Source organism: Ornithorhynchus anatinus, chromosome 4 (genome assembly GCF_004115215.2).
Source record: "Ornithorhynchus anatinus isolate Pmale09 chromosome 4, mOrnAna1.pri.v4, whole genome shotgun sequence".
Lineage (NCBI taxonomy): Eukaryota > Metazoa > Chordata > Mammalia > Monotremata > Ornithorhynchidae > Ornithorhynchus > Ornithorhynchus anatinus.
This window is the reverse complement of record NC_041731.1, coordinates 50848431-50859794: the sequence shown is the minus strand read 5'-3', so window position 1 is coordinate 50859794 and position 11364 is coordinate 50848431. Positions and strand designations below refer to the sequence as shown.

General features: G+C 48.2%; 1 protein-coding gene across 3 annotated transcripts in view; it reads left to right on the top strand.

The window, feature by feature from the left end:
• Window positions 1-1597: 1597 nt before the first annotated feature.
• The window catches only part of RBIS (ribosomal biogenesis factor), a 10174-nt gene continuing 407 nt past the window's right edge, over window positions 1598-11364 (top strand). The window contains exons 1-3 of one of the 3 annotated variants that reach the window (XM_029062723.2): window positions 1598-1656; window positions 9787-9903; window positions 10987-11103. In XM_029062723.2, the coding sequence (XP_028918556.1) occupies window positions 9790-9903; window positions 10987-11103 (231 nt within the window). In that variant the 5' untranslated portion in view covers window positions 1598-1656; window positions 9787-9789. Of the gene's footprint in view, window positions 1657-4538; window positions 4553-8253; window positions 8355-9786; window positions 9904-10986; window positions 11104-11364 lie in introns of those variants that run through there. The other 2 variants (XM_039911804.1, XM_029062724.2) reach the window with 2 other exon arrangements.

Genomic DNA, 11364 nt, shown 5'->3' with positions numbered 1-11364 from the left:
CTCGTAATATCCCGGCTAGACTACTGTGTCAGCCTTCTCTCTGACCTCCCTTCCTTCTCTCTCGCCCCGCTCCAGTCTATTCTTCACTCCACTGCCCGGCTCATCTTCCTGCAGAAACGATCTGGGCATGTCACTCCCCTTCTTAAACAACTCCAGTGGTTGCCTATCAACCTCCGCTCCAAACAAAAACTCCTCACTCTAGGCTTCAAGGCTCTCCATCACCTTGCCCCTTCCTACCTCTCCTCCCTTCTCTCTTTCTACCGCCCACCCCGCACGCTCCGCTCCTCCGCCGCCCACCTCCTCACCGTCCCCCGTTCTCGCCTATCCCACCGTCGACCCCTGGGGCACGTCCTCCCGCGGTCCTGGAACCCCCTCCCTCCTCACCTCCGCCAAACTAATTCTCTTCCCCTCTTCAAAACCCTACTTAAAACTCACCTCCTCCAAGAGGCCTTCCCAGACTGAGCTCCTCTTCCCCCTCTACTCCCTCTGCCATCCCCCCTTTACCTCTCCGCAGCTAAACCCCCTTTTTCCCCATTTCCCTCTGTTCCTCCCCCTCTCCCTTCCCATCCCCACAGCACTGTACCCGTCCGCTCAACTGTATATATTTTCATTACCCTATTTATTTTGTTAATGAATTGTACATCGCCTTGATTCTATTTAGTTGCCATTGTTTTTACGAGATGTTCTTCCCCTTGACGCTGTTTAGTGCCATTGTTCTTGTCTGTCCGTCTCCCCCGATTAGACTGTAAGCCCGTCAAACGGCAGGGACTGTCTCTATCTGTTGCCGACTTGTTCATCCCAAGCGCTTAGTACAGTGCTCTGCACATAGTAAGCGCTCAATAAATACTATTGAATGAATGAATGAATGAATAAAATGGGGATGAAGACTGTGAGCTCCACGTGGGACAACCTGATTCCCCTGTGTCTACCCCAGCGCTTAGAACAGTGCTCGGCACCTAGTAAGCGCTTAACAAACACCAACATTATTTATTATTATTGTTAGGGATTACGAATCCCCCCGCCGCCTACTACGCATGCGCGCGCGCGCACACACACACACACACACACACACACACCCCACCACGCATGCGCGCGTTGGAGCACACACGCGCCCCCCCCCACCACGCATGCGCGCGTTGGAGCGCGCGCGCACACACACACGCCCCCTCCCACACCACTACGCATGCGCGCGTTGGAGCACTCACGCGGGCCCCCCTCCCCTCCACAAACCACCACGCATGCGCGCGTTGGAGCACACACGCCCCTTCCCATTCCAGCACGCATGCGCGCGTTGGAGCACTCACGCGGGCCCCCCCGCCCAACCACCACGCATGTGCGTGTTGGAGCACACACGCCCCTTCCCATTCCAGCACGCATGCGCGCGATGGAGCACTTACGCGGGGGCCCCCCCCCCCACAAACCACCACGCATGTGCGTGTTGGAGCACACACGCCCCTTCCCGTTCCAGCACGCATGCGCGCTTTGGAGCACGGGCGTGCCGGCCCCTCCTTCCCCTTGGGAGGAGTGGACGGAGTTTGCGCGTGGCGGCGGTTTCCGGCCCGCCCCGTGGGCGGGGCTGATCTCGGCCCCGCCCCCGGAAGTGGCCGAGTGTCGGGGGCGCGCGGAGCGAGGCGGCGGCGGCGGCGGCGCGCGCAGGTAAGGACCGGCCGGGCGGCGGAGGGCGGAGGGCTGCCCGGAGGCGGCGGCGGCGGGACAGGGCCATCGCCGCCTATAGTAACAACTATCATGTTGGTATTTGTTAAGCGCTTACTAGGTGCAGAGCACTGTTCTAAGCGCTGCGGGGGGATGTCCCACGTGGGGCTCCCAGTCTTCATCCCCATTTTACAGATGAGGGCACTGAGGCCTAGAGAAGTGAAGCCACTGAATAATGATAATATTGGTATTTGTTAAGCGCTTACGAGGTGCCCAGCACTGTTCTAATAATAAGGTTGGTATTTGTTAAGCGCTTACTATGTGCAAAGCACTGTTCTAAGCGCTGGGGGGGATACAGGGTGATCAGGTGGTCCCACGTGGGGCTCCCAGTCTTCACCCCCCTTTTACAGATGAGGGCACTAAGGCCTAGAGAAGTGAAGCCGCTTAATAATGATAATATTGGTATTTGTTAAGCGCTTACGAGGTGCCCAGCACTGTGTTAAGCGCTGGTGGGGGGATACAGGGTCATCAGGTTGCCCCACGTGAGGCTCCCAGTCTTCACCCCCCTTTTACAGATAAGGGCACTGAGGCCTAGAGAAGTGAAGCCACTGAATAATGATAATGTTGGTATATGTTAAGCGCTTACGAGGTGCCCAGCACTGTTCTAATAATAATGTTGGTATTTGTTAAGTGCTTACTATGTGCAAAGCACTGTTCTAAGCGCTGGGGGGGATACAGGGTCATACGTGAGGCTCCCAGTCTTCACCCCCCTTTTACAGATGAGGTCATTAAGGCCTAGAGGAGTGAAGCCACTTAATAATGATAATGTTGGTATCTGTTAAGCGCTTACGAGGCGCCCAGCACTGTGCTAAGCGCTGGGGGGACATACAGGGGAATGAGGTTGTCCCACGTGGGGCTCCCAGTCTTCACCCCCCTTTTACAGATGAGGGCACTAAGGCCTAGAAAAGTAAAGCCACTTAATAATGATAATATTGGTATTTGTTAAGCGCTTACGAGGTGCCCAGCACTGTTCTAATAATAATGTTGGTATTTGTTAAGCGCTTACTATGTGCAAAGCACTATTCAAAGCGCTGGGGGGGATACAGGGTGATCAGGTGGTCCCACGTGAGGCTCCCAGTCTTCACCCCCCTTTTACAGGTGAGGGCACTGAGGCCTAGAGAAGTAAAGCCACTTAATAATGATAATGATGTTGGTATTTGTTAAGCGCTTACGAGGTGCCCAGCACCCTTCTAATAATAATGTTGGTATTTGTTAAGCGCTTACGAGGTGCCCAGCACCCTTCTAGTAATAATGTTGGTATTTGTTAAGCGCTTACTATGTGCAAAGCACTGTTCTAAGCGCTGGGGTAGACACAGGGGAATCAGGTTGTCCCACCTGGGACTCACAGTCTTAATCCCCATTTTACAGATGAGGTAACTGAGGCATAGAGAAGTTAAGTGACTTGCCCACAGTCACACAGCTGACAAGTGGCAGTCTAAGCGCTGGGGGAGATACAGGGTCATCAGGCTGTCCCACGTGAGGCTCCCAGTCTTCACCCCCCTTTTACAGATGAGGTCATTAAGGCCTAGAGGAGTGAAGCCACTTAATGATAATGTTAATAATAATAATAATAATGTTGGTATTTGTTAAGCGCTTACTGTGTGCCGAGCACTGTTCTAAGCACTGGGGTAGACATAGGGGAATCAGGTTGTCCCACATGGGGGCTCACAGTCTTAATCCCCATTTTACAGATGAGGTAACTGAGGCCCAGAGAAGTTAAGTGACTTGCCCACAGTCACACAGCTGACAAGTGGCCGAGCCGGGATTTGAACTCATGACCTCTGACTCCAAAGCCCGTGCTCTTTCCACTGAGCCACGCTGCTTCTCGTGTTGGTATTTGTTAAGCGCTTACGAGGTGCCCAGCACTGTTCTGCTAATAATGGTGGTATTTGTTAAGCGCTTACTATGTGCCCAGTACTGTTCTGATAATAATGGTGGTATTAAGCGCTTACTATGTGCCCAGCACTGTTTTAATAATGGTGGTATTAAGCGCTTACTATGTGCCCAGCACTGTTCTAATAGTGGTGGTCTTTGTTAAGCGCTTACAAATGCCCAGCATTGTTATAATAATGGTGGTATCTGTTAAGCTCTTACTATGTGCCCAGCACTGTTCTAAGCGCTGGGGGGGATACAGGGTCATCAGGTTGTCCCATGTGGGGCTCCCAGTCTTCACCCCCCTTTTACAGAAGAGATCACTGAGGCCCAGAGAAGCGAAGCCACTTAATGTTGGTATCTGTTAAGCGCTTACGAGGTGCCTGGCACTGTTCTAATAATGATGGTGGTATTTGTTAAGCGCTTACTATGTGCAAAGGACTGTTCTAAGCGCTGGCAGGGCATACAAGGTGATCAGGTTGTCCCACGTGGTGCTCCCAGTCTTCCCCCCCCCCTTTTACAGATGAGGGCCCTGAGGCCCAGAAAAGTGAAGCGACTTGATAATGTTGGTATTTGTTAAGCGCTTACGTGGTGCCCAGCACTGTTCTAAGCGCTGGGGGGGGGAGATACAAGGTCATCAGGTTGTCCCTAGTGGGGCTCACAGTCTACATCCTCCTTTTACAGATGAGGTTACTGAGGCCCAGTGAAGTGACTTGCCCAAAGTCACACAGCTGACAAGTGGTAGAGGGGGGATTAGAACCCATGACCTCTGACTCGCAAACCTGGGCTCTTTCCACTGAGCCACGCTGCTTCTATAATGCTATAGGTCATAATTCCATACCCCAAATGCTATAATTCTATTAATTTATTTTAATGATGTGTATCTATAACTCTAGTTATTTATATTGAGGCCTGTTTGCTTATTTTGATGCCTGTCTCTCCCTTCTAGACCGTGAGCCAGTTGTGGGTAGGCATTGTCTCTCATTATTGCCGTATTGCACTTTCCAAGCGCTTAGTACAGTGCTGTGCACACAGCGCTCAGCAAATACGATTGAATGATGACTAACACTGGAGTGGGTGAGGGGATGGGACCTCGGGCCTACTGCTGCCCTGCAAACCACCCTGGGCAATTTGAGGTTTTTCCCTTTTGCCCCTGTAATAATCCCCCAAATAACAGCGTGGTTATAGAAGAACTTGAAATTAGTGGCTGATGGTAAATAATTGCTAAAAGCGCCCGTGGTAATTTAAATATAACGTCGCTTGCGTGTCTGTAGATTTTTAGGCTAGAGCTAAAGAACAGTCGAGTGAAAATTCTTGCATTAGATAATCCCCTCTAGATTGCGAGATCGTTGGTGGCAGGGAGTGTCATGTTATTATTGTACTCTCCCAAGCACTTAGTACAGTGCTTTGCACACCGTAAGCGCGCAATAAATACAATTAACAATAATAATAATGCATTGTAGACCCCAACATTCTCAGATTCCTTTGCCCAAAGTTCTTACCCCTTAGGCACTTTATCAATTAATGCAATGTTGTGAGCTCTTACTGTGTGCAGAGCATTGTACTGAACACCTGGGATAGCTACACCTGATCCCTGCCCACAGGGAGCTTACACACTAAAGGGTGGGAAAAGGCACTGAAATAAATCACAGAAAGGGAAACTGGCAGAGTATTATGATATGTGTAAAGTGTTGTGGCTCTGGGGTGACTATAGAAGTGCTTAAGGGTTACAGACGCAAGGGCATGGGTAATAACAAAAAATTGGTATTAGACGCTTACTATGTGTTAAGCACTTTACTAAGCGCTGGGTAATGCAGAAGGAAAGGAAAGTGAAGTAGGTGGAGAAGCACTATGACCTAGTGGATAGAGCATGGGCCTGGGAGCCAGAAGGACCTGGGTTCTCATCCTAGTTCTGCCACTTGTCTGCTGCATGACCTTGAGCAAGTCACTTAACTTCTCTGTACCTTAGTTACCTCATCTGTAAAATGGGGTTTAAGACTGTGAGCCCCACGTGAGACAGGGACTAGTCCAACCTGATTTGCTTGTATCCACCCCAGCGCTTATAACAATGCTTGGCACATAGTAGGGGTTTCACAAGTACGATTATTATTAGAGCTTTGAATGACGGGAGAATAATGGTCTGTCACATATGAAGGGGTAGGAAGTTCCAGGTAAGAGGGAATCAATAAATTTGATTAATATTTATTGAGCATTTGCTGTGCGCAGAGCCCTGTACTAAGTAAGCACTTGGGAGAATACATTATAACAGAGTTGGTAGACGTGTTCCCTGCCCACCACGAGTTTACAGTCTAGAAGGGGAGGCAGACGTTAATATAAATGAATAAATTATGGATATGTACAGGTGCTGTGGGGCTGGGAGGGAGGATGACTGAAGGGAGCAAGTCAGGGTGACTCAGAAGGGAGTAGTAGAAGAGGAAAGGAAGGTTTAGTAAGGGAAGGTCTTTCAGAGATGTGCCTTCAATGAGGCCTTGAAGGTGGGGGAGAGTCTGTTGGATATGAGGAGGGAGGGCGTTCTAGGCCAGAGGTTGGTTGTGGGTGAGGGGTTGGCAGCGAGATAGCAGTGGGAAGGTTAGCATCAGAGGGGTGAAGTGTGCAGGCTGCTGAGTTGTAGCAGGAGAGGAGCAAAGTGAGGTGGAGGGGTGGGGGTAAGGTGATGGACTGCTCTGAAGCTAATGGAAAGAAGTTTCTGCTTGATGCGAAGGGGAATTGGCAACCAGTAGTTTCCTGGAGGAGTGGGGAAACATGTCGTGAACGTTTCTATAGAGAAATGATCTGGGCAGTAGAGCGAAGTACGGACTGGAGTGGGGAGAGACGGGAGATCTGCAAGGCTGATGTAGTAATCGAGGTGGGATAGGATAAGTAATCGTATTAACGTGGTAGCAGATCGGATGGAGAGGAGAGGGTGGATTTTAGTCTTATTGCGAAGGGGAACCGGCAGGATTTAATGACGGATTGAATATGTGGGTTGAATGAGAGAGAAGAGTCAAGGACAATGCTGAGATTATGGGTTTTGTGAGACAGGAAGGATGGTGGTCCCATCCACAGTGATGGAAAAGTCAAGGGGAGGACAGGGTTTGGGTGGTAAGATAGGGAGTTCTGTTTTGAGGTGACATCCAAGTAGAGATGTCTTGAAGGCAGGAGGAAATGCAGAGAGGGAGAGAGATCAGGATTGGAGATGTAGATTTGGGTATCATCCACATAGAGGTGGTAGTTGAAGCCATGGCAGCGAATGAGTTCTTCAAGGGAGTGGGTGTAGCTGGAGAATAGAAAGGGGACCCAGAAGTGAACCTTGAGGGACCCCCACAGCTACAAGGTGGGAGGCAGAGGAAGAACCTGCAAACGAGGTTAAGAATGAGTGGCCAGAGAGCCTGTGAGCCCCATATGGGACAGAGACTATCCAATCTGGTTAACTTGTGTCTGTCCCAGTGCTTAGAACAGTGCTTGGCACAAAGAAAGTGCTTAACAAGTACCATAATAATAACAATAATAATAATAATAATAATAATGTAAGGGAGTGGGATAAGAGGAAATGAGGGGCTAGTTGGGGAAGGACTCTTGGAATCACAGTCATTTATTGAGCACTTACCTGAGTGCAGGGCACTGTGCTGAGTGGGAGAGTACAACACAATACTGGAATTGGAAGAGGCAGGGAGGTCAGTGAGTAGGGCAGTGCAGTAGGCTTGACTGGATATGGTAAGTGCTTAGATCAGCAGATGGAGAGGTAAGAGTGGACTTTAGTCTCTATCTATTGCCAATTCGGACATTCCAAGCGCTTAGTACAGTGCTCTGCACATAGTAAGCGCTCAATAAATACTATTGAATGAATGGTGATCTGAAGGCAGATTTGGTTACAGCTTGAATATGTAGGTTGAACAAGAGAAATGAGTTGGGAATAGTGACAAGGTTATGGGCTTGTGGGCTGTCTACAGACTGTAAGCTCATTGTGTGGGCAGGGGATGTGTCTATTGTACTCACCCAAACACTTAGTACAGTGCTCTGCCCACAGTAAGCGCTTAATAAATACAATTGAATGAGTGAATACAGTGAATGGGAAAGTCATTGTGGGGGGACAGGGTTTGGGTGAGAAGAGGAGCTATGCATGTTTACTTCGAGGTGTTGGCAGGACATCCAAGTAGAGATATCCTTAATGTGAGACTGGAGAGGTAGATTTGTGAATCATCGGTGTAGAAATGGTAGTTGAAGGCTTGGGATTTAAATGAGTTCTCCAAGAGAGTGGGTGTAGATGAAGAGTAGATGGGGACTCAGAACTGAGCTCCAAGGGACGCCCCCAGTTAGAGGGTGGAGTTTATAGCAGCACACTACCCACAGTGGGCCTAGGGCAGTCTAGGGCCAACGATCCTGTCATCTCTGGAATCGCTCAAGAAGGAGATGTTCACACTAGCATCAAAACAAAAGTCTCTCAAGGAAAATGTCCCCCCATACTATCAACAAAAAATCAGAGGAATCAGTACTGTTTACCTCACTGTGAGGAATTTCCCTGAAAAGAGGTTCCCAGGTAGCCTCATAATCCCGCACACTGATCATCAAAAGAAAGGAATTTGCTCAACACGAGGATTCTGATGGACTGGGAACTAAGGGAAGCATTCTGGGAAGCATTTGGGAATTTGGCTTTCTTTAGCTCACACCTTTGCTGCCAAGGAGGATGTATACCAGATTATGTTGGGAAGGTGCACCCTGGCATGTGGGGCCAGCGGGTCACTTTAATATCATGTAGAGCCATGATCCTGGTGTGTGGTCCCTTTGGTAATGGTATAACCTAGTGGAATGGTCTTGTTTCCTGATGAACGGGTCAGTGGTAACAGGTGGGAGGCAGAGGACGAGCCAGTGAAAGACACTCAGAAAGAGCTGTTAGAACCAGGAGAGGACAGTGTTAAGGAAGGCTGGGTAATGTTTCCAGGAGAAGGGAGTGGTCCATGGTATGGAAGGCAGCTGAGAGGTTGAGGATTAGGATGGACGGTATTGAACTTGGCAAGGAGGCCATTGATGACCAGAGGGTAGTTTGATATAAACCTCATTTCCACCTGCAGCACTTATATACCTATCCTTAACCTTTGTTTCCCCCTACCTGGATCTTCAAGGGCTAAATTAAAAACTCCTCGAGGGCCGGGATTGTGTTTGCCAACTGCTGTACTCTGTACTCTCCCAGTGATTGATACAGTGCTCTGTACATAGCAAGTACTCAATAAATACCAGTAGTTGACTGGAGGATCAAATGCTCTTTGATCTCCCAAAACCAAAGCTGTATTAACTTTTTGACAAATGTTAGCTGAGTTTTTAGGCACCGAGAGGGGATTTGCCATGGCACTTCTGGGTTCTCTATACAGATGAACTAATGCACATCTGCCCGGGCTTCTTAGGCTTGAGTTTTTTCCACTAAAGGCAACCCTCCTAGTTGGGCCTCCAGGCCCATCCACAGCTGGTGTCGGGGACCACAGTCATCTGGCTGTAGCTTTTCCACTCACCAAACTGTACTTAGATACTGTGTGCAGGGCACTGTACTAAGAGTTTGAGGGAGTACAGTACAACAGAGTTAGACTCATTCCCCCTCCTCAAGGAGTTTACAGGCTAGAGGGGGAGTGCAGTTCTCATCTGCTGCCAGCCAAGTTCCTCGAGGGAAGGGATCATGTCTTCTAACTCTCGAATTCTTCCAAGCGCTTGGTACATTGTTCTGCACACAGTAAATGTTCAATCTGTAATTTATTTTAAAGCCTCTCTCCCCCTCTAGACTATAAGCTCCTTATGGGCTGGAAACACGTCTACCAAATCTGCAATTTTGTACTCTCCCAAATGCTTAGTACAGTGCTCTGCACACAGTCAGCACTCAATAGATACCATTGATTGATTTAATAAGTTCTACTCACTGATTATCTTCCCAACCCCTGCTACACCTTTCTCATCTCCCTCCTGTTCCCAACTAACCTCTAATCTCCACTTTAAAGAGTCAGGGTCCTTTTCCGTCACTTCTCTAATGTTCATTGTACCCAGTGTAACTGGTGGTGGAATTGATGCTAAATGCTGTTTAGCACTTAACGAATTGCAATTAATAATTAACTAAATGCTGTGTTTAGAACTTAACGAATTGCAATTTTATGGAAAAACGCTGTTTGACTCTTTAGTTCTTAAAACTTGGATTCAGTGCTGTAATTTCTGTTTCCCCAGACAATGGGTAAGAACAAAGCAAAGAGGTCCAAGTCAAAGAATGTGTTTCAAGTGGCCAGCAAAAGGAACATGAAGGCTAAAAACAAAGCAAAACCAGTCACAAGTAATCTCAAGAAGGTATGTATTAGCAAAACATTATTTATCATTCTCCACCCATCCAGGGCCCTGAGAATCTTGAGCTTTGTCTCAAACTCTAAGTGTCTCGAGGGTTGGAATCTTGTCTTTTAGAAAGTAACATGACATAACAGAAAGCACAGTCCTGGGAGCCAGAGAACCTGGGTTCTAATCCCAACTCGGCTACTTGCCTGCTGTGTGACCTTGGCATGCCATTTCTCTATGCCTGTTTCCTTATTTGTAAAATGGGGATTAAATACCTGTCTCTGCGAGCCCCCCGTGGGTCAGGAACTATGTCCAGCTGATTAACTCGTACCTTAGTACAGTGGTTGGCATGTAATAAATGCTTAATACCTCAGTTATTTTGTATACTTCCCATACACACAGCAGAGGCTCAGGAAATACTGCTGAAAAGGATCGTTCAAAAGGGAAGAATCTGGGTTATATGCTTACCTCTGCAGCTATGTGTGACCGTGGACAAGGCATCTAACTCCATGTACTTAGTCTGAAATGGGGACAGTATCTTCCCAAAATGGTGCAGCCAGATGATCCAGAGAGCTCATGGTGGTGGTGATACGGGCAGGGGAGGGAGGGGGGCACTGGTCATTAAGTTTGTCCTTAGGTTTTTGGGCACGAAGGGTAGCATAGCTAGCCTACACCCCATCCTAGGATTTGAAAACAAGAGGGTAGTGTCACCTCCTGCCCCTTACAGACTGAGGACCTTGCAGCATGAGTGCAGATGGGTACTCTTGTCAGAAATAAAGGATGGGGTCTCTGGTGATGAGACTTTGGTGGCACCATCAGGTGGGGGCAAAGGGACCTATTCCCATCCTGCCCTGGGTGGACCAGAGCTGAGGCAGTGTTTTAGGCTTTACACCTTATTTCCTTTCCTCTATCCTCTACCACATCTTCCTCCCCTGTTGCCCCACTCCCAAAATGAGATGGTGCCACACTAGCTGATAAAAATTCAACACTTTGTGATCTAGTAGAATTGTAGTACAGGAGTTTTGTTATCACAAGCACGAGTTACTATGAACCTCTAGAACACGCAGCTTTAAAAGTAAAACTGTTTCTTTTCATTTAAAGATAAGCATTATTAATGAAGAAAAAATTAAGTCTATAAACAAGACACTTGCAGCTATTCAAGAACAACTCACCCACTTGTCAAAAGGAATCACAACTGAAGGTCCACAGAGACATCTGGTAAGTTTAAGCTATTTCGTTAAGCCACAGGACTTTGAATCATAATTCTCATTCTAAACTGGTAAACTTAACCACACATCAGACCATGTCTGTAGAATGTTTTAGTAAATCCGTAACAAGAGATCCATGAGCACCACTATAATTTATATTTCAGGGCTTGCTAGAAATGTGCTAGCAGAGAGGTACGGTGCTGGGAGCCTGTGAGTAGGGCCCAGTGACCTCATTCAATTCCTTGTCTTGCCCAATTTCCTTTCCATTTTG